At 38.3% G+C, this 24,376-nt stretch overlaps 1 protein-coding gene across 1 annotated transcript; it reads right to left on the bottom strand.

Moving 5' to 3' along the window:
• Positions 1 to 428: 428 nt before the first annotated feature.
• LOC134530815 (sulfotransferase 1C4-like) lies at positions 429 to 23,344 on the bottom strand. Its single transcript, XM_063366045.1, has 8 exons — positions 23,254 to 23,344; positions 12,242 to 12,469; positions 9,867 to 9,966; positions 8,867 to 9,065; positions 7,506 to 7,632; positions 5,804 to 5,898; positions 2,889 to 3,072; positions 429 to 1,192 (listed from the first exon to the last, which is right to left on the bottom strand). Exons 2-8 carry the CDS (start codon positions 12,450 to 12,452, stop codon positions 1,086 to 1,088), a joined length of 1,023 nt encoding a protein of 340 aa, XP_063222115.1. The 5' UTR covers positions 12,453 to 12,469; positions 23,254 to 23,344; the 3' UTR covers positions 429 to 1,085.
• Positions 23,345 to 24,376: the final 1,032 nt, after the last annotated feature.

Below are 24,376 nucleotides of genomic sequence, written 5' to 3' on the forward strand. Positions count from 1 at the left end.
TCCTGATGGGCTGCCCTTCCAAGGGGCAACAATTCAGACAATCTTTCAATAACACCACTGTTAAAGATATCCTGATGGGCTGCCCTTCCAATGGGCAACAATTCAGGATTATAAAATTACGAAAATAGACACATTTTAAGATAATGGAAGGGCTGCCCTTCCAGTCGCTTTACAAACTAACCAATGTCAGAAAAATCCTGAAGGGCTGCCCTTCCAAGGGGCAACAATTCAGACAACCTTTCAAAAACACTACTGTCAAAAAAATCCTGATGGGCTGCCCTTCCAAGGAGCAACAATTCAGCTCCCCCTTTCAAACAACCACAATTGTAACTTTATTCCCCAAGAAAGGCCATTTTGAACCCTTACCGAGCCATGGCATATCACTTCTCCCCCCCCTTTTTTTTTTTCAAAATAATAAACAAATACGATTTACCTATAGTTAGTAATCTTTAATATTCATCACACAAATTTTACACCAAAACTTTGTTACTTTAAATCTAGGTTACTTTTGTCACCTGTAAATTTATAAATATAATTAGAATATGTCCCCCCACAGAATGACGCCATGTCCATACATTTTATTAAAAAATAAAAATATATGACTGACAAATTACTACTTAAAAGAGTGTGGTGTAAGCTTGTGTTTTATTTCTATATTATTATACGTTATTTGAAAATTATATAATAATAAAGAGTTTTTGTTTTGTATTCACATACAATAACGAAATAATCAGTGCTATTGATTTTAAGTGCGTGGCTAACATTTATTTGATAATTATTTTTAATTTCTTTTGTTTGAACTAGTAAGTTTATTTTTGTGGAACAATAATGGTGAGAGGAAGGCCACAGGTTTACTTCTTGAAATACTGAACAAGTATCTCTAGGTATCATGCACAATTCGAGAATGCACAATCTACGTCTTACGAGTATACTAAGTGAGATCCTGATATAGAGAGAAACTAATTTGGTAGAGCATGAACAAAATCGCAAACCCGCGCGAACAGTCCAACAGCAAGTTTGAGCACCCTATTGACAGGGATTCGAGACATGGATTTCCCAACGCGCCGTGGCAGACGACGCCTTCGCTACCACGGGAAGCGGAGGTCCGTGTTGCTGAGGTTCTCCTCGATCCACTTGTCGCAGCTCTCCTTCATCTCCGGCGTGAACTCGCTGGCCCAGCCGCCGGGCTTGCCTGCAACCAGGGACACGTCGTGCGTGGCTCGGGCCGTCAGTGGTTCCGGTGTCCGGGCCTGGCGAGGTTTCCCGCGTCGAGTCGAATCAAGCCGCAGGCTCAACTCCTGGTGGTCTCCTTCCGTCAGCTCCTTCCAGTTTCAGCTTCGCATCCATACTTCCCCCCCGAAACAACAACAACAACAACAAAAAGGGAAGTGCCTCATCGCTGTCAGGGCCTTCGAGAGAAGCCAAAGGCCCCGGGGGTAAAACATGTTTTCAGGCCACAGATCCATTCGAAATTTCAAATCCCACAATTTAAAAAAGAGACTCTTAAGATTATAATCATTACCCTGGCGATAAAAGAAAACGTGATTTGAGTGTATCGCGTAACTTGTAAGGTTTCCAACGAACTGCATTAGCTATCGGGACAAACTCTCGGTTTTAAAAAGATTTAGAAACTCGGCTGCCTTTCTCCTCCTAACTGATGGCCGGGTGCCGGAGATTTTGCTCCACCCCCCACCCTCTTTTTCTCGATTGCCTATGTAAAGTGAAAAAAAGTCATGCTTATGATATTTTTATTAAAAAAAGATTATATTAAAAAGTTCAGAACATTTTTAACATTCTAGAATTATTTTCCTCTGGTTTTACCTACAGTTTAAGGTCATTACGTACAGCGAAACACCGACACACGCCTCCTCTAAAGCAGCGTCACTCAAGAATTTTTTTTTCATATCAAACAATTCTTTGGAAGGACCCATGGTTAGTTCAAGTAGGTTGTGAATTCCAATCCAACTCAAACGTTTTTGGTTCTATCTAGGCCCGGGTCAAAGCTGGACAACATATTCTGAGCGGCGCTCTCATGCTGGAAACGCACTCCTGACACAATTGCTTTAACACCACCTGGTGTTCCTTGGTGACCATAATTGTTGACGAGTCAGCCTTGTAGTTAGGGTCAGTAGCTGGACGATACCGAAACCCCGGCATGACTCCTAGTGGGTACTCAGTTGGTTTTAGAGTCCACTATTGTTTTGGAAGATCCCGTCACGGCAAACCTCTGTGCGCAATAGTGCGACATGCAAACTAACGTGTTTCTCACCTCCACATTAAAAATGTATACTCGGATGCAGTTCCAGGTGGCATGGTGTTTATATCCTGAATCCCCTGGCAAGGTATTTTGTTGTCTAGAAGTTAGCCAAAAGCAAAATAAAACTAATGATGTATAAATTATTTGTTATAACGTATATGACATCCTAAATTATATAACAGCTTTTCTGTAAGGAAAACTTTTTAAACTAAAAGTGAATACTTTATATAGTAAGTATATGATCTATTAGTATTTCATTTAGAAAAATAATATTTTTTTAAAATAATAAAATAAACAGTGTTAACTAAAATGTACATCTAACCTCAACCAACTATACATTTTTCGAAAAGAGGAGTAATTAATTGAAACCTTAGTGCATTTACTATGCTTTATATTTTCAGTTGACATCTGATACCATTTTAAATTTATTTTTGAAAAAAAAAAAAATGCCGCGAGGGGTTTGCGAATACGCAACCATTCTGATTTTTTTTCGAATACGAAAAAGAATTGGAAGAAATTAGCGCTGTCTCTGCTGAATTATTTCAGAGTGCAAAGACGGAACTTATTTTTTTCAAGTTCAAGGAATGCCTGATAAATAAATCTTGCTCGTAGAAAAGTGAAATATTTTTACCTTTTCTGATGAAGCTCTGCTCATTCTTACTGATGATGCCCAACTTGTCTAGGACGTCCATGTTGACGGAAGGGTTGTTTCTGAAGTTGTCGATGTGCATGTGGTCGGCCAGCTTGTGCACTTGGGCGTCTGTCATCTGTTTTCCAAGGAACATGGCCACCTTCCGTATGGTACCTGGCATGTCCTGGTAAAATAAAATAAAATATTTCAACGTATGGAAGGTTAAAATTTAAAATAAAAAGTCACGATTCTTGAAATTTTTGCTTTTGTATTAGGCGACGTGGAAATGATCCAACACTGAGAGGGAACTTAAAACATTTTTATGGACCTACACCCTAGCTGGTTTTCACTGTATTTCACAGAGGAACCACAATAATAAACAAGAAATATGAATACACAACTAAACTCTAAAACAAGCCAAAATCTGCAGATGTCAAATGTTAATTGAATGGACAGCACAAAAAATTCCGTGGAAGGAATTTATAAGAAAAAAATCACAGCACGGCCCAGCAGACTAGGCGTTACGAGAGAGTTGTAACAGGAACATGAAAAACGCAACAACCTTAGACCACAGAGCGACGCACTGGCGAACCCAGCGATGAAACTAAACAGATATTCAGGACAACACAACGACGACGGTACAGACGAACACACAGGATTCCTGAGACACAACAGTTGCGACGTTTTGTGAACTGACATTTTTTCCCGGCATCAGGCACAGATATACAGGCACAGAGAATTCCACGAAATTATCTGTGCTATTTATTCATTTAACTTTTGACATCAGCTGATTTTGGCTTGTTTTTTTGTGTGTGTGTTTGTACCCATCTTTCTTGTACATTCTAATTGTTTCTCTACGACACACAGTGAAAACTATCAATGGCGATATCAATAAAAAAAGTTTAAAATTAATCTTCTCATTCGTAAGAATTATTCAAAGAACGTACTGAGAAGACACGCTTCATTCGTCGTCCTCTCAAAACACTGTTCTCACCTCGCACATCTAAGGTGCCTAGAGCGATATTAACTTTCTATTGTTAGAGTTGAGTTCCCAGGAGTTAATTTAGTGTCTCCAAGAACATTATATGTAATAGAAATGGAAAACGTTATAGCATCATTCTTGGCTTCCGGTGGAGGAAAATAATGACAAAATAAGTAATTAAATGATGGTGGAAAAAGGACCTGGCTGAAAATGAAGATGCTTGTGCGCAATTACGCGAGTTGGTGACTACAGGAAGGAGAATGCATAGACTCAAAGAAGCGAACGAGGATTAAGAGGCAAAGTTGCGGTGTCGTCACGTGGTACGTGGCTGAGCGGTTGCATGAATAATGTTAGTTATGGAGAGACAGGAGGGGGAGAAGTGGGCAAAATCCTCGGGTAGGTCCTAAAAAGGAAAAAAAAGGGGGGGGGGGGTTTATGGCGAATATTCATGACATTTTCTAGTGAATGAGTTAACACTGAATAAATTTATTAGAAACCTTACAAATTATGGCATACGTGCTGGACACTATGACATGCTATGGCAACGGTAACATTTAAAGTCAGTAATTTTTTTACGAGAAACACCTTAACTCTCAGTATATGGCATTTTGTAGGCGTAATTTTGTGAATGGAATGGAAGTCACACGAAGCGGAAAAGTGTAACAGCAGTGCTGCCATCTGTGACGGATGTCGCAAACCAAAGTTCATAGAGACAAAGGCAATCTTTTTAGTATAAACTGTTTACTGAATTTCAACAAGATGGACAGTAGTTTAATAAAATTCCCTTTGGAAAATCAGGCCCAAAGCCGGGGTTTAGCGTTTTTTCAAATCCTTTTTACTTTTATCGGAGGCGTTTCATTACATAGTTTAACCTTTCGCTCTGCAAATCGAATGATTCGATAGCTGCCCTGGCAACGAATTCTAGAGCCGGGTGCGAAAATTACAAGTAATTGACGCCCAGAAATGTGATTGAAAACACAATTTTCTTAAATTGATCACGCTCGGCATTATTAGAAAGAATTCTACGTTAAATTTCATGTCCGAGTTTCGTATTATAAGTTTATTTACAGCATGTGAACACATGAATTTGCTCGTTACCGAGGTTAGATCACAGGTTACACATCACTGGTGAGTATTGAAAGATTCGCTCAAAGTTTCTTAATTGTAAAGGGTTTGAAAAGTTGTGAATTAAGTAGTTTGCCCCTGGGTCCTTAGATTATCTCGACGGCTTTAGACGTTGGTGGAATCATCCAGACTAAGAGACCTCCAGTTTGTCGTCCACACTGAAACTCGATAAGGATGTGAATAAATAGAGGCCAAAGCAATGTGAACACACTATTTATATTTTCCCACCCCCTTTCAATGAAAACGTGCAAGCCGAAACACACGCTTCGTTTCCGCACCAAAATTAGTGTAGATGAAGCCGTCTCCCTTCCTCTATAGTTCAGTCTCATCGAACATAGAGAATATAATACAACCCGCGACACTTGAAATCCTGAGAGTATTTTTTACTATATTCCAGGTAAAGTGTTCCATTTTTTAAACAGGTGGTTTATGGAATATTCATAATTAGAGAGCTGAATATTGTGACGCAATAAACGAAACAAACATTAATTTATGAACCTACAAGTTAGTTAATCACGCGTCAATCATTATTTTATTAATGCTACAAGAATATTCAGCTGACACGATCTAAATGACCGATAAATCCCCTGTCAAAATAAGAGCCATTTCATCTCGAATAGAGTTAAGGAGCCAATGATATAAAATAAAAATTTCTTCACATACGACTTTGCAACATCTTTATTTCAAACCTAACTTGAGACAAAGTAAAATGAATTGAAATTATTAATATTCTGTTCGATAATGGGTTTTAAATTACCCGTGTTCTTGCGTCTTAGAAATAAAAAAATATAAAAAAACATTCACTTACCTTTACCACATGCTCGTAAAACATGAACAGCAAGTTAGGGTTGTTTCTTTGGTTCCAAGCTTCTATGATATGGGGCCAATATGGACACCATGGAACTGAAAATAAATCTTTTTTTATTGTTTTATAATTTTTTTTGTAAAGATAAAGCTTAAAAATTTGCTGCAAATAAATTGTACAAAATTATATTTCTTGGCGTGAGATTGGATGTACCTCGCAGGAAAAAAGGTTTTGGTCACAGACGAACTTCAAGCATTGGCTGAAACAACTTTATAAACCTTTAAAGTGCGACACATGCCCTATGGGCAAGTAAACTGATCTTACGTCACAATATAAGCTAAAAATGATATTTACATGTGACATCTAGTACCAACACTGCAAGAATAAACCACCGACTGTAACATATTTTACCCTGATAATTTTAGGATCCACTAGAATCAGCATATGCGCCATGAAAAATACATACATTTTAATAAAGTAAAGAAACTTGTATGTTACAAGTGATGCGTCCTCTAATAGCTCGAAAACTCCAAATTAAATAAACTGTGCACGTGCATCAAAGTTAATATGAAAATACGTTTTTTTGAAATGTCTTTAGACAAAAGTAGTACATATATAAAACCACAAATAAATTTTTGGTGTCTGATGAAATAACTCTCTGTATATATAGGATTTCTGCAAAACTTTGCATTATTTGACTGTATACAGCCCTAAATAAATCAATTTTTCTATACCTACCTTATTTCCCCCCTTATTACAACCATAAATACCACCACCACCACCACCAGCAGCAGCATTAACTGTGCCATATACTCCAATGCTAACTTCACCATAGAACCACCGCTGCTGATGCTAATAAATGCACAAAAAAAGATTTACTAAGAATTCACCATTTTTACCACCATACTTATGAAAACATAATTCTGACGCTTATTTCTGTAAATTTGCGTCCGCGTCTCAATGGAAAGAGGAAAACTTTATAATAGAAAAACCTGTCACGTCCAAGAGTTTTGTAGCACTGACGTCACAGGTGTGTCGAACGTGAATGATGTAAGTATAACATACTAGCTCTCGGTGTACGGAATTTTGTGGAAGTATTTTCGTGAATGCGACGAACGTCAAGGAACGAATATGAGTAAACATACTGCTGCCATCTGAGGCGGATGGCGCGAAACAAAGCCCACAAAATCAAAGATAATCTTTTTAAATTATTATCTGTGCAGTGAATTTTAAAATGATGTGCAGTATTTGAATAAAATTCCTTGCCAAATTCAAGTCCCAAACCGGGGTTTAGTATTTTATCAAGTTTTTTTCGCTTCTATCGGAGCAGTTTCATTATATAGTTTAAAATTTCGCTCTGCAAATCGAATGATTCGATAGTCGTCGCAGCTGCTCCGGCAGCGAATTCTAGCAGTGGGTGCGTAAACTACTTGTGATTCGCGTCCATATATGCAGTTGAAAAGACAATTGGCGTCTATTTATGACTCTTGGTAGTATTTAAAAGAGTTCTTCGTTAAATTTCGTGTATGAGTTTCGTATTATAAGTATATTTGCAACACGAGAACACATGAATTTACTCGTTAACGAAGTTAGATGTTACACATTTCTGGCGAGTACTGAAAAACTTGCTCACGGTTTTTATTAGTTTAGCGTCCATCGTGTAGCGCCTGTCACGCTGTTCATGATCAAACACGAGTGGACTCACCGAGACCCTTCTGGAAGTAGTCCCAGTACTTGGGGAAGTCGCCGACATAACCCATGTTCCTCAGAAGTCTGTTCTGGTAGTAGAAGGACACAGCCGCATCCATGGGGTTTCTGGCTACGTACACCACCTGTTGACATGACGTCACCGTGCAGATTCAAGCGTAGATGCGATATTTGTAAACTGACTTATACTGCTTCAGTTGTCACAGGCTTAGTGGAGGAGAGCAGTAAAAATTGATGTGAAATTGTAATACAAAGCATAGCACGAAATATTTCCTAATTTCCTGAACACACCACTTGACAATTTGCTTTTGAAGAAATATTTTTCATTAAATTTCAGAAAGGTAAATTCTGGTATTGTAAAAACCTGATTGTAGTGAACTTTAAAAAAATTTTAAATATTATAAAACATAAAACATCCCTCACAGTACTAAATTGTACATCATATTGTTTCAAAATCAAGTTGTAGAAGACATTTTGAAGGCTAGTGACGTCCCAAAATCATCACTTACTTGAAGGATTGAGAAAATTTTCATCAGTCATTTTAGTTTAAAACCAACCTTAAACATTCTCCCAAGTTGAATGGTCAGGCCCAAAAAAAAAATCCCACGATTTAAAACTTCCACTACTAGTATAAATATAACATTGAAAGTGTTCTTTTAAGTCAGCATTTGAAATTGATGGCGTTATTGGACACGGTCTGTGTTAGATCATCAAATATATATATATATAATTATAAATGAAGAGCACACTTTTATGTAGAGCACAAAACTCTCAACGCACGTCCCGATTATTGGTTTAAAAAGTTTATGGTCGTAATTATTATTTAATCGTATAATATTGCACATTTTGCTTTGTTAAAACACAGCGTATAATGAAATATATATACCGAGGTTAATAATGACTATGTACTACAAAAAATAGTTTAAAATGTGAAGTTATTGGCGTTTAGTATTGAATTAACTATTATGAATGATTATAATTGTAATAATACTGGCAATAGAGAATAGTCTAAGAATCTCTCTTAGTACGTGCTATCTGCCACAACGAAGATAAATTTTTCGATATTAGACGACAAAAAAATTAACTTCTTGTTGTGTTCTGGTTTGAGGCCAGATCGGTATAACTGAGGGTGTTCCTCACATTTCGGTGTGTCTTGTTGCAGCCAATCGCCCTTAAACATAGCAGCAACAAGGCACGCCTGAACGTCGGGCTGAATATAAATAATAGAGGCGTGGCTTCACCTCAGAAGCCAAGGAGTAGTTAGTGACCCTGGATATGAAAGCCCGCAATAAAGATAAAGAAAAAAAAAAGGATATGGTTTGAAAACTGTTGAAACCAAGATGGCGTCGGCGCTGTCACCTTGCAGCCCGCCGAGAGCAGGTCCGGCGGCAGGAGGCTGAGCGGCAGGTGCGTCTTGATGAAGCGCGGGGATGCTGCCTGGTCCAGGACGTCCACCTGCGACGCGGCGAGCGAGTCCAGCGTGGCCTGCGCCCCTGGGCTGCCCGCATTCTCCGCCTTCAGCTCGGCGATGAAGTCGTCGTGGTTGACGATGGAGAACCTTCAACAGGCGGCCATCCTGGGAGGAGCGGCACCCCAGCAACCAGAACCTCATCGACTGCCATCACCACTCCACCCTTCATCCCCACCAACCACTCCTCCACCCTTAATTAACTACCTCACCCCTCAAACACATCAAACACCCTTCACCCCTTAACTAACTCAACACATCAACCGCCCCTAGACACCATAAAATCCCCCCACAAGATTCAATACCTAGACCACACAAAACAACCCACCACTAAACAATATCAACCCCCTCCCCATACTTCAACCCCTCCTCCACCCCTAAATAACCTTGGCCATCTCCATCACATTTATCACATCGACCACCCCAACCCAAAACCTCCATCAACCACCTCTCCAACCCCCAATTCACCAACCAACTTGACTAAAATGAACAGTTTCTCCCAAAAGTAGTTCTACCAATGGTCTACGTATCATTTTGCTACTGTTGTGGCTGTACACAACGTCAGCCCTCACAAACAATCTAATGTAATTTCATTGCAAGTAATGGTTGGGAATTAGGTGGTGCCACTTTTGAGAACTGTTCAATTTGAGACAAGTTAATTGACAAAGATGCTATTGCCTTCTTTCAGCATTTAAACTTGATCCATCTTAGAATAAATTCCATTTGTTTTAAAAGGTAATAACTCAGTGGAGAAGTTGAAATGATGGCAGAGCCTTTACATTATTCAGCCACACTCCGTGCATTACCTTGTTAGCTGCGTACATCAATTCTTTACATGCCCTATTTATACAAGTATAAAAAGTGACGTGAGCCAGACGAAGAATTACTTACTCTATGAATGGGAATCTCTGGAGAAGATCTACCTTGCTGGCAGTTTTGTAGTCCAGGTCATTTGCTACAAGCCACACAAGCTCCTGTGTCATCGTTGTACCTGTGCACAGAGTAGATCACACGCCTGATAATACATATTTTTAATGTTTGTGATTTCAAGAATACAAAATATTTTCGTAGCATGTATGAGCTCAGTGCTGCTGCAGTTCATGGAAGTGAATAAAAGGGCAACCACTAAGTTCTTACAAAAAATTTACAATAAGGCTAAAGTTCTGTTTTTTCAGCTGGTTAATGGTCAATAATTTAAATACTTACATTTTATTATAGCCGTTAAAATCCTGTTAATTCGACTTACTCTGTGTTGATAACTAGAGCACACTGCCCTGCCACAGTGATAGATCTGTATTTCTAACTATTCTGTAGTATATGTGGTAAAGCAAAAAAACGGAATGAGTCTATTGGAAAAGTAGGGTTGACTGAGAAAACTCACCATCTTACGACAACTGCCGCAATTATTCCCATTTGTAAAGATTTCGTGTTGAACCACCGGGAATCGAATTTTTTTGGTAGAAAGTAGGTTATATAACAACTATCGTGGCCCCTGCCTCGCTGCAAATCGTCAGCAGAGTCGATTTACTTGCTATTAATTCAATTATAAATTTTAATTTAAGATTTGATGTCGGACAGTTATGTACGGAAATGTTTAATATGACGGAATATTCGGTATCACAGAAGGTTTAAAACCACTTACACTTGGTTCTCGGTACATGGAAGCTGGTTCTGCGGTGGTTTTCCAATACCATTGGCACAGTAAGGTAGTGAAGGCACAACACAACAGTCAGTACTGAGACCGGGGAGGAAGTTTTATACAAATGAAAAATTCCCAAATCGCTTCCGAAATCAAACCCTGGACTTTTAGTACACCAGCCAGGTGTCGGGAAGTACTAAAATTAATTCTTAAAAAATAATCAAGCAAACAGCAATCACACACTTGGTGGTAGAATATGTCTCCCAGGTTTTAACCACCTACTTGTTTGCTGTTTCCGAATAGTAAGAATGTGTTATTTACCAATGCAAACTTAACTAAACCACACTTTAACATCAAGACTGCATTCCGTGAGAAACTAGCCGTGAAATGACACCCGAATTCTTTTGACACTAAAAAATTTGGTGTCTCAACAAAGAAATAATTTCTGGCAGTCATTTGTTCGTGTATAAAAAAAATCCACACTTAATTTTTATGTAATTTACAATATTTTTACTCGTTAAAATTAATGATTTGACAGTAAAAAATAATAAACTAAGAGCATAGACAGTATTTAGCTGGCCGACAGCAGACAAACGTTATATTTTTAGTAAATATAGCGCCAAAAATCCTTCAAAGACCACCATTGATGCATAATGGGACGCGAGCGCCTCATCCTTTCCCGCAAAACAGCATCGGACAATATGTAAGGATCATTGCAACTGTTAGGAAGGTAAACAATAATTGCTAAAATCCTGTAAGAATAAATGATTTTTATAGAGATATTAGGAAACAGCTTTCGTCAATATTGTATTTTTACCATTCCTTCCCCATTTCTGCAATTTCTCGTTTCCCTGTTTTAATGTTTAATAATAAAAAAGGAGGTTATTGCTGGAATATATTACGTACATAACCTCAACTCCTGAAACGAGTTATTGTAGTTCACGCAAAATTCTAAAAGAGGGTACATCTTAAATTCACCAAGAACCCTGGTAACAAATCATCCAGAAATATTCGTAAATTTACGGTCATCCTCATAAGTTACGGGCGTTGAGTTCACTTTCTTTGAAAATGAAACAATGTTAAATTAACAAAAGATTCAAAACCTTTTTTTGAGTCTACAGCAATATATATACATATATATGTATATATTCCACACATGTGTTTACCTTGCTTACAACAAAACACAGAACTCGGGAAGTTGTAACCTGGCGTAATTTCTACGAAGATCCAGCTATCTGAGATTATGAAGAACTATTCGTTTATTTTAGGTTAATTCTTCGTAGAAAACTCCGCAAAATAACTGTAATTCATAACAGTGTAGAACATTACACTGTAAAATCATTTTGTATTTTTACAAGGAATGTCCTTGGATACTCAGTTGCCAACTGTATCACTTGTAAAACAGCACGGCAGAGCTTTGTGCACTTGCAAATGGTACAAAGCTCTGCCTCGCAGTTCTACAAGTGATCTCGATTGGCATATGAGTCCCTAAGGACTTTCCTTGTACAATTGCAAACATATATATATATTTGCCGAGGTTGAGGGATGACCCTCTGCTGCTTTGAGTCGCAGCGCTGCCGTTGGGAAACGCCCGAGGACCCCCAAAAGACGTAGGCACCACGGTTACCTGATCTCGGGAAGGTGACGACCCACACGTCATCCGGCCTGACCTTGAAGTTGTAGACCTCGGCCGCCAGGCGGCGGTACTTGCTGGCCAGCAGCCACTCCTGAGGCCCGACCTTCAGGAAGCCGGTCCTCTCCCCGGTGAAGTCCCGGAGGAGCTGCCGGTTGGTCTCGGGATCCACATCCCTGATCTCGTACGGGAAGCCCGTAGCCATCTCCGACTAAGTCGTGGCTGCGAGTCGACAACACAAGTCACAGCTGTTTGTAGTGCTACTAGTCGCTGAAACGCGCTGCGCATTTGGGGAATTTTCAAATGTTCTAGGGAGATCTTTCGCATGTTAAATTGTACGTCTACATAATACTTGAGATATCCCATAAAGTCATACATATTCTAGGGATATTTAAATCTACTGAGAAGAACATCATGTCGAGTAGATATAAGTTACGCCCGAGTACTGTGTAGATACACTATTTTAAAAATATATTATTTGGGATGTATCTAGCGACCCATACACACTCAGTTTATCTGTGAGTTTAACTTGAACCCTGATCGGGAGAACGATTAAGTGAACTAAGAATGTGAAGCCACACCTCAGTTTTTCGTCCACGTTGTTCAGTTTATTACTTTAATCGTGTTGAACACCAAGAGTTGGACATAAAAAAAATGCGATATGGGAGATATGGTGTTAATCTTTTTCTGAACAGAGTAGTATATAATAGTTCATCCAGGTACAGGGTTTAAGGTATGGAGCTGGAGCCGTGGAGCCGGCCGATTGCTCTGACGTCACGGCGGCCATCTTGGATGCCTCGACTGTAGGCATTGAACTTTGACCATGACCTTGAAATATGACCTTGACCTTGAAACTTGACTTTGACTTTGAAATTTGACTTTGACCTTAATGACCATCATGGATCCGACATTTTGTGTTCAGTACATGCTACCAGGAGCTACCACCTGCTAGAGGACATTGCCACCATCTTGTTTTCGTCTGCTGGAGGACACCATCTTGTGTGTGTGTACTCGCCTTATAGAATGCATTACCATCATGCTAGTTTTATTCTAACCCGCTAGAGTGCAGTAATCATTTATTATTACTGAAGTACCCGCCATCATGAAATTTGGGCGCCATATTGGAATCTTTAATTATTTAGCTAGAAATACGGGAAATTTCCAAAAATAACCAAAAAAATTTACAATCAATTTACAAATTGATTCGATCAGTTCCTGTCCTTGGTTCGACACTTGAACAGTGACAAGTGTAACTAAATATTAAATTAATTTTATATTTTGGTTTCCATTACCTTTCATGGAGTTTATTAATCATTCTCTCTTCAAAAACAAAACTCAAGACAATGTACGACAATGTTCGACGAATTAAATACATTGCCGATAAACCTAACACAAAAGTCTAGTTTTTCGATACTTAGAATGACCTCTATTCCGTTTATGTATAAAGCAGTACATACATATAGACCAAACGTCTTCGGACCGCGAGACCGGGTCCAAACAATGTCAGACGTAAAGACCAGTATTTCCGAACCTCACGACCTTCTTCATTGACAGCTAATTATATTCAATTAAACCAAAGTAACATGTTCTTACGCTTACAAGAGGACCAAGAAACACATCAAAAAGGCAGCACATTTTGGAAGCACCATCAACAAAAAGGAAGCACCATCAACCAAAAGATAGCATATTTGGAAGCACAATCAAAAATAGGCAGCGCATTTTGGAAGCAGAATCATAAAGGGAAGCACATTTTGGAAACACAATCAAAAAGGCAGCACATTTTGGAAACACAATCAAAAAGGCAGCACATTTTGGAAGCTCAATCAAAAAGGCAGCACATTTTGGAAGTACCATCAACAAAAAGGCAGCACATTTTGGAAGCACCATCATCAAAAAGGCAGTACTTTTTGGAAGCACAATCAAAAAGGCAGCACACTTTGGAAGCACAATCAACAACAAGGCAGCACATTTTGGAAGCACCATCATCAAAATGGCAGCACATTGTGGAAGCACAATCAAAAAAGCAGCACATTTCGGAAGTATAATCAAAAAGGCAGCACATTTTGGAAGCACCATCAACAAACAGGCAGCACATTTGGAAGCACAATTAAAAAGGCAGTACATTTCAACAAAAAGGAAGCACATTTTGGACGCACCGTCAGTTAAAAGGAAGCACATTCTACAAAACGAAAGCTCATTCAACGAAAAGGAGGTACATTCTCACGTACATTCAACTTGGTAGGATGCGATCGTCAATGTTAAGTTAGGATATAACGTCTCCACCAGTCTATGAATCCATTATAAAGGTTGGACTTGGAAACTTTATAGAACAATATGGAGGAACAAAATTAATTTATCATATTTTATAATTTCACTTCAGTGTACATGTATTTATTGCTCTATGAACCATAAGTCAATAATTTTGTAGGTATATCTTTTTAATGTAAAACTTCTTTGCTCAAGGAATGAGATATTTTATTTAACCAATAAGGATGGTATTTTCAAGTTTAATGCTTAATATTATATGACTAAAAGTTTGTAAAACAATCTGGTATTGGTCGAAGACGGTAGAACAAAAACTATTGCTGGAAAATAAAAGTTTGTTTGGAGTTTTTAAGTGAGAAAACGAAAATGGAAATTGATATAGGAACCTTCGGAGAAGCAAGACGTGAAATTACATTACTGAAGAAATTGGAATTAAGACATTTTGAATACTTTGAAAAATAGCATTAAATAATAGAAGAAATTGATAATATTGATTATTTGGAAATATTTATTGACCTGAAGAGGAATTACGATTTAGACGAAGATTATAAGAAACATTGAGGCGTTCCCAGGATGAAGAATATGAATCACAGCTACGAAGATTGGAAGAAATATTGAGGCGTTCCCAGGACGAAGAAAGAAATATACTGAATAATCGACACTACGAGACCATCTGGAAACAACGAGAGGCGTTCCCAGGACGAAGACGAGGAATTGCTAAGAGGCGTTCCCTGGACGAAGACACGGAACAGAGGAGAGGCGTTTCAAGGATGAAGATGCGGAATATTCGTTGCTGAGTTCCCGTATAACGAAGACAGGAACCGTAAAGCATAGTTCTATCACACGGAACTATTCCTACAGGTCGGTCATATATTTATAAAGGAATCTAGTAAAACTTACTAGCTTTGCAAAACTAACACACCGGAATAGTTAAAATCACGTAAAATCTGTTTAAATACCCCTTTCACCGATACCAGAATGCTTAAGTCGATGATAACTTGAGTTAATGTTAAAATGTTGTATGTCATCTAATCTAACGAACTAGCGAATTTTACTACGACATACCCAGCTCTACCTACTGAATAGTCAGGATAATAAAAATTAATTCATTTTGTATAGTAAACATTCACTGATTGAAGACTTGCAATAAAACAGATTCAATGAGGTTGATGCTATTTTACTGGTATGAAACAAATTATGAATATCAGTTGGTAGTAATTGAATGTCACTGAAAATTGATAACTGTTATTTTCCGATCACGATACGTATATTGTGTCATTCATATTCAAGTCTACATATTAACACTCTTTTATTGTTTACTTATAATTACAACTTCTTAGAAGTTGTTGGCGCCCACAAATTAATATTAAATGATTCGTTATTTTGCTTTTATTCTATAAATCCATTAGAATGTGTCTAAGTACACTCAAGTTATTCAAAGTCAAATCGATTTATACTAAGCAATAAATGTTTTGACCAAGAAGACCCATAGACCATAGACCCATATCAATAGTCAGTGGCTCCATCAGTCATTGACTCCAACAGTCTTTTGGTTCCAAAAGTCATTGGCTCCAACAGTCATTGGCTCCAACTGCTTTTTGCTTCAACAGCTCCAATGATATTTGGCTAGAATGCTTCGAGTCTAAGAGACTATGAGGCTACAAGGCTACGAGTCTACAAGTATCTAGCTTGTTACGAGTTATACATGCCTGCGAGACTGCATGGCTAAAAGGCTGCGTGGCTACGAAACTACATGTCTATGAAGCTTCAAGGTTACAAGTCTTCTCAGCTCCAAATGACTGCAAGGCTACATGGCTACAAGAACACTTGGCTACAAAGCTTCAATTCTACGAATCTACAATACTCCTCCAACTGCCTACGAGTCTACAAAGCTCCAACTACTCCAGCAGCATTATGTTATAAGACTACTTGTTTACGTATCTACAAGTCTACGAGGCTACTTGGCTACGTAGCTACAAGTCTACGAGGCTCCAAGACATCATGACTACGCGACTACGAGCCATGAGGTTACGAGACTACGTGACTATGAGTCTTCGTTTACGAGACTGCGAGGCTACAGAGCTACGAAGCTTCTAGAACACAATTTTACGAGACTGCGAGGACTACAGCACAAGTCTACATGAGAACTTGGCTACGAAGCTACAAGTCTACAAGGCTCCATTTGTTACATCTGTCTTCGGCTAAATTTTTTCTTTGGCTCCAACTGCTCCAGCAGCATTATGTTATATCATTACAAGGCTACTTGGTTACGTAGCTACATGTCTACGAGGCTCCAAGGCATCATGACTACGTGACTGCGAGTAATGTGGTTAAGAGACTATGCGATTGCAAGTCTACATGTTTACGTGATCGCGAGGCTACAAGATTACGAAACTTCCAGAACACAAGGTTAAGTGATTACGAGGCTACAGGACTACAAAGCTTCCCGACCACAATGTTACGTGATTTCAAGGCTACTTGGTTACGTAGCTACAAGTCTACGAGGCTCCAAGGCATCATGACTACGAAGCTTCCAGAACACAAAGTTACGAGACTGCGAGGCTAAAATGAAATGAAAAAAAAGTTAAAATGAAAAAAAAAATTACAAAGAAATACCTAAACTTCTGGCTTGTAGTAGAACTCTATCATTGCTCAACAATGAGAAGTTCACAAGCTAGCAGAATCTGTTTATTTTTTTGTAATATTTTTATTTTAAAATTTTTATTAAATTATTTTTATTTGTTATATATTTTTTGTAATTTGATGATATCAAAGAAACATGTATGATGGTTATTTCCGTGTGCTCCCAATTATTCTTGTCAATACGTTTGCTCATGATTATTCTTGTCAATATGTTGATGGTTTCCTCCGTGTGCTCCCGATTATTCTTGTCAATACGTTTGCTCCTGAATATTCTTGTCAATATGTTTATGGTTTTCTCCGTGTGCTCCTGATTATTCCTGTGATTTCTTCAAATGCTTCTGTCTATTCTGAGAAGTTGCTCTTTGTATGATGGATTTTTACCTAATGAGTAATGGCATTTTATTTGAAATTACATTTAATTCTTGAATTTCTGCTACTAAATCAGCACTTGCAATTTTTTTACCAGGTGGAAATGAAAAAATAAACAACATTTACTCAGTCAAATAATATACCATGTGAAGCAGTAACACATGCAAGACGAACTTCCTTCTTCTTGGTGTCAAGCGAATCCATCCTTCTTTTGTGATCGATAGTGAGCATCCCACATCCTACATAAAAGAACAAAATAATATTTACCTGTAAGCAACATGCGGTGTCATCTGTTGAAAATAATCGACACTACGTTAAATAGGTTATTTTGCATGAGATAAATTAACTCTCGCCACTGAATGGTGCTATTGTAGTCAGTTAAGGTCATGTAGTCTCGTAGCCACGTAGCCTCGTGTCCTTGAAGCTTCGAGTCATGTAGCCTCGCAATCTCGTAACCTCGTGTTCTGGAAGCTTCGTAGTCATGATGCCTTGGAGCCTCGTAGACTTGTAGCTACGTACCAAGTAGTCTTGAAATCACGTAACTTTGTGTTCGGGAAGCTTTGTAGTCCTGTAGCCTCGTAATCACTTAACCTTGTGTTCTGGAAGTTTCGTAATCTTGTAGCTTCGCGATCACGTACACATGTAGACTTGCAATCACATAGTCTCGTAACCACATGACTCGTAGTCACGTAGCCATGATGCCTTGGAGCCTCGTAGACTTGTAGCTACGTAACCAAGTAGCCTTGTAATGATATAACATAATGCTGCTGGACCAGTTGGAGCCAAAGAGAAAATTCAGCCGAAGACAGATGCAACAAATGGAGCCTTGCAGACTTGTAGCTTCGTAGTCAAGTACTCATGTAGACTTGTCCTGTAGTCCTCGCAGTCTGGTAAACTTGTGTTCTAGAAGCTTCGTAGCTCTGTAGCCTCGCAGTCTCGTTACCGAAGACTCGTATTCACGTAGTCTCGTAACCTCATGGCTCGTAGTCGCGTAGTCATGATGTCTTGGAGCCTCGTAGACTTGTAGCTACGTAGCCAAGTAGTCTCGTAGACTTGTAGATACGTAAACAAGTAGTCTTATAACATAATGCTGCTGAAGTAGTTGGAGCTTTGTAGACTCGTAGGCAGTTGGAGGAGTCTTGTAGACTCGTAAAATTGAAGCTTTGTAGCCAAGTGTTCTTGTAGCCATGTAGCCTTGCAGTCATTTGGAGCTGAGAAGACTTGTAACCTTGAAGCTTCATAGACATGTAGTTTCGTAGCCACGCAGTCTTTTAGCCATGCAGTCTCGCAGGCATGTATAACTCGTAACCAGCTAGATACTTGTAGACTCGTAGCCTTGTAGCCTCATAGTCTCTTAGACTCGTAGCATTCTAGCCATATATGATTGCAGCTGTTGAAGCAATATTCAGTTGGATCCAATGCAGTGCTTCCTTTTTTGATTGTTCTTCCAAAATGCGCTGCCTATTTTTGATGGTGCTTCCAAAATGTGCTGCCTTTCATGATGGGATTCTTGGTCCTCTTGTAAAAGTAAACACGTGTTACTTTGGTTTAATTGAATATAATTAGCTGTCGATGATGAAGGTCGCGAGGTTCGGAAATAACTGGTCTATACCTCTGACATTGTTTATGACCCGGTCTCGCGGTCCGAAGACGTTTGGTCTATATGTATGTACTGCTTTGTACATAAACGGAATAGAGGTTATTCTAAGTATCGAAAAACTAGACTTTCGTGTTAGGTTTATCGGCAACGTATTTAATTCGTCGAACATTGTCGTACATTGTCTTTAGTTTTATTTTTGAAGAGAGAATGATTAATAAACTCTATGAAAGGTAATGGAAACCAAAATATAAAATTTATTTAATATTTAGATACACTTGTCACTGTTCAAAATCGAACCAAAGACAGGAACTTATCGAATCAATTTGTAAATTGATTGTAAATTTTTTTGGTTATTTTTGGAATTTTTCTCACATTTCTAGCTAAATAATTAACGATTCCAATATGGCGCCCAAATTTCATGATGGCGGATACTTCGGTAATAATAAATGATTACTGCACTCTAGCGGGTTTGAATAAAACTAGCATGATGGTAATGCACTCTATAAGGCGAGTACACACATGACATGGTGTCCTCCAGCAGACGAAAACCAGATGGTGGCAATGTCCTCTAGCAGGTGGTAGCTCCTGGTAGCATGTACTGAACACAAAATGTCAGATTCATGATGGTCATCAAGGTCAAAGTCAAATTTAATAGTCAAAGTCATATTTCAAGGTCAAGGTCAAATTTCAAGTTCAAGGTCAAAGTTTAATGCCTACAGTCGAGGTTAATGGTATGGTGAACAGAAAATTATACTAACATGCCATCAGCACACTCTAGCAGACGAAAACAAGATGGTGGTCTCTAGTGGACGAAGACAAGATGGCGGACATGACATCATACCAGCTGACGTTATATACCCTATTATTGGTGGTGGTAGGTCAGTCTGTAGATGGCTTCTGTGGAGGAAGGATATGTTGTTTTTTATTTTTTGCTCTTACTGGTTTCGATCCAAGGACGGGAATTGATCTAATCAATTAGTATTCTAATAAATTAATGTTTTGGTGATTTTTTCATTAAATTTGGATGATAAATAAAGATTTTCTTGATGGCGTCTTTAACGATAATTGATACAAGTAGTGGCATAATTCAGAATGTGGCATGTGGCGTAAAACATTTTTATTACTTTTTATTGAGAATTTTTTAAATATATTAATAAATTACTGGTTTACTTTCGCTGGGAATCCAACTGAGGTCTGAAAACAATTAAGTAACTAAACATTTGTAGTATGCAATTTTTGAATTTTTTTTTGAATTTTTTTTCGGAATTTCTAGCATTAAAATTACGGATTTTCAAGATGGCGGCCGTAACGCGAATTGCAACAGTTGTGACTTAATACAAGATGGCTTTTCTGTCTCGAACAGGTGGTGTTATTATTAATTATTACTTAAAATTATAAAAAAAAATACAGGTCCGAATATGCACGTTATTTTTATATATACCTTATTTAATTCTCAGTCTGCTAAATGTCTCGATGGCCGTGCGGTTAAAGGCCTATGTGTACCACCCTAGAGATCAGAGCTGCGATGGTTCGAATCACAGCACTTCCAATGTATTTTGCATAAAAAATTAAATTAAATATAACAATAAGGACATAATAGCTCTGGTAGGTAATGAAACATCGTCCTTATGTGTTGAAACAGAGCGATGCTGGCGCTCTCTAGGAACAAACAGCAGAAACAAAGTCAACGGTATCCAAGATGGCGGCCTCCATCAGAACAAAAAAAAAATAAAGAGCGATGCTGGCGCTCTCTCGGAACAAACAACAGAAACAAAGTCGATGGTATCCAAGATGGCGGCCTCCAGCAGAACAGAAAAAAAATCGATGTGGTGGCCATGACGAAAATTTCATCATGAGTGAGTGGGGCACTCGATTTAAAGATGGCGGGTACAATATGGTGGATCCAAGATGGCGAATCCAAGATGGCGGTTCCAAAATGGCCGCAGCGGTCAAGGTCAATGGTCAAGGTACGGCCATATAAGACGTCACAAATCCAAGATGGCTGCCGTGACGTCAGATCAATCGGCCGGCTCCACGGCTCCAGCTCCTCACCCTGAACCCTGTCCCCGGAGGAACTATTATATACTACTGAACAGACTCACGAGTTGCGTTAGGTTCAATCCTTTTTATATTCTCGACGAGGAGATCGTACGTTGTAGCCTTTTTATTTATTTTATTGCTGTTGTCGGGATTTTCTAAATCCTACAACGCGGGAAGAGACCTGTATATTTCGATAAAGTATGTTTCTTCTTCTTTTTCTTTTTCTTCTTTGTGGCTCTCGCGAACGAAATTTTCTATTAAACAAGCAATAAAAACTGAACAGTGAACAAAAGTAAAAACTGAAAGACTGTCTTTATCGGAATTGATGTCCCGGAGTTCAGTCAAAATACGGGATGGCTGGACGGAAGAACCCAAGAAGTAGCTTCAGTTATCGTACAGCCATAACGTCACACAGATAAACGGACAGTTAAACTGGGTGTGTATGGGCTCCTTTAGGAACATTCAAACATCTTATGGATAATACATTATGACTACTACAAGTACCATCAAGATTAAATTTTTATCTGTTATGTGTATCAGTATCTTCTTGTGGGTATAAAAGGAACCAAATAATCATGCAAGAACCTGACAATGTACACGGATTTACAAAATGGCGGTCAAAATGACTTATTTTGTTTACCGGTGTATGGTAAGTTGATTTTAAGCCAAAGTGAAAAAATCATTTCGTCGTATTTAATTAAATAAATATTTTTTGGCTAAAATTATTATTTTTTGCATCGACCTAGTATCGAAGCAAAGAAAGGAATAGACTGAATCAATCACTACATTATTAGGTAAACTTTTAAAATGATTTTTAGGTTTTTTCTAATTTTTTCTGATAATTAAGAAATTTCAATACGGTGGCCAAGATTGACGACAAATAGCGGAGGCTACGATAGTTGACTGTCTGGTGATTGATAGTACTGCATTTTAGTGGGTAAAAAATAACCCAATATGGTAGCAGCGAACTCTTGCAGGCGAAAACAAAGTGATGGATTCAAGATTGTTGTCGTGACGTCATAATGTAGCAGTAATATATGCCATTGTAGTTATGGTGGAAGGTCAGTTAGTTGCCTGGTAACCTCGTTGAAGGAAGGCCTTGTGGCAATTTTTTTAAAACCATTATTGCATACACCGAGAATCGAATCTAGGACTCGGGACTCGTTGGCATAAGTGTGTTTCTTTATTAAATATTTTTCATAGATTTTTATTAGCATATATATACATATATATAATCTTTTATGTAAAAATATAATTGAGGTGTCATTTTACAATCTAAATATATTTCAGGCATCATGAGGGTATTAGGTCACTATCCAGGCTCAACTGCTTAAATTAAATTATTTTAAGAAGACTTCTGGCACTTTTAAGATTTAAAAAATATATGTATATGAAAGCGTTGAAGGGTTTAGAATATTTAATTTTTGTGGGAAATTTCCCGTTGAAAATTGAAATTTTTGTATTTTCACCGTTTCTATAAGATTTCTTGTTAAAAATGTTTTTCCTAAGAACTGGAAATTTTGGATCATTTTGGCGAAACTTGGATAAAATTTGGTGACATTTTCGAAAGTATTGGCTTTTTTTTTGTTGGCAAATATTGAAGATCAGGTCAAAAGACAAGGTCAAGTTAATTAATGGCCGCCGTGTTGACACAATTCCAGATGGCGGTACGTAAATGATTCAATTCACAATCCACAACTTTGAACCTGGATTCGAAAGTATTTTGATATACTGGTAATATTTTATATTTTTTTAACAATAATGAGTTCAATTCTTTTTATTTGTTGGCTATTCATACAAAAGGGAGTGAGGGAGCGCAACGTGTTTGAGTGGTCTCATCATTCGCCTTCTACCAAAAAATATACGGGTTTGATTCCCGGTGAGGCCGAACTCATATTTTTCTTTAGTTGAAAATGTGGCAGACGTTTCCGTGTTTGGTGTGTTTTCTCAGGTTCTTCCATTTATCCCAACCTATTTATTAATTTCATTGTCTAAAATCACATCTAATTCTACGAGAAGATAATCTTAATTTAATTTCATCACCCCAAAGGGCAGAAATTGCTAACACACTATGAGCGTGCATACTTACCTGCAGCTTTGGAGCAAGCGAAGGCGAAACTGAGGTAGAATGAGTGTTGTTGTCGAGATAGCGCGACTTTGATAAGGGGCCTGACTTGCTTTTAACTTCTCCGTTTGAGTGGCAGCAGTAGTTTTGTTTTACACGCAATCTGACCTCGCCTGTGTTTCTGCACTGCACGACGAGATAAACGAGCTCGTGTACCGTAATGCAACTGTCAAGGCCACACTTCCGAGCTAGCGCGGGCTCTGTGAAGCCAAAGTGCAGAACTCACCTTGTCATCACACGTGCTGAGCTAAAGTATTGCAGTGTCTCGAAAGTTTCTCAATCGTTTGCATAATTATCCATATTTAAAAAAAAACACTTTATAGTAGTAGGGTATGTAAGAGTTCTTCCAGCATCACGATTCGGAGTGTGGTGACGGTGTTGTCTACCGCCATCTTAGATGATGACTTCACGGTGGCCATCTTGGATTTTGACAACACGGGGGCCATCTTGGTGTAAAATTTCCTCAAAATTCCTAAAAGATGACTCAAAATTCTTTAAAAGTCCTAGTAATTTTCCTGTTTCGAGGAAAATATTCAGGTGTTTAGGAAAAATTTCCCATTTTATTCCTGGAAAATGCAAACAGCTTGAACATTTCTAAAAGTGGCTTGATACTCCTAAACAAAGCCGCCCTAAGCCGCTGATATCGTGGGAAAAGGAAAATAGCGTTTACGTTTATTGCAGAAAATCTGTCTGTGCCAGGAACAGTGCAAGACGTAAAAAGTAAAATAAAAGCGTTCCGGTATACGTACAGCCAAGAAAGGCGAATATTCGAAAGTATACCGTATCTGGAGCTGGCTTGGACTATTGAAAAAAAAAAACACATTTGTTATGGTTTATGAAGGCGTATTCATTTCTTCATCCAATTGTCACCATCCGGACAACCACTTCAAATTTGGCGTGTTATAATTTTACGAATGAGGTGAAGGAAACATGTCGGATGTAAAACAGACAAAATGCTCTGCAAATATGTATGTTTACTAGATGCAGTATCCAGAATTGCCCTGGCTGAACACAGGGTGATATAGTGTCCGCGAGTTAAAACAAAATGGATAGCGTTATATGGCAGTGTGGTGGATATAGAGAAATT

Source organism: Bacillus rossius, chromosome 3 (genome assembly GCF_032445375.1).
Source record: "Bacillus rossius redtenbacheri isolate Brsri chromosome 3, Brsri_v3, whole genome shotgun sequence".
Lineage (NCBI taxonomy): Eukaryota > Metazoa > Arthropoda > Insecta > Phasmatodea > Bacillidae > Bacillus > Bacillus rossius.

Coding starts and splice junctions, on each gene's coding strand:
- LOC134530815 (XM_063366045.1), bottom strand. CDS start 12,452: ATGGCTACGGGCTTCCCGTACGAGATCAGGGATGTGGATCCCGAGACC. Junction 9,967..12,241: donor CGTCACCTTCCCGAGATCAG/GTAACCGTGGTG, acceptor CTCTGTGCACAG/GTACAACGATGACACAGGAG. Junction 3,073..5,803: donor TTTACGAGCATGTGGTAAAG/GTAAGTGAATGT, acceptor TTATTTTACCAG/GACATGCCAGGTACCATACG.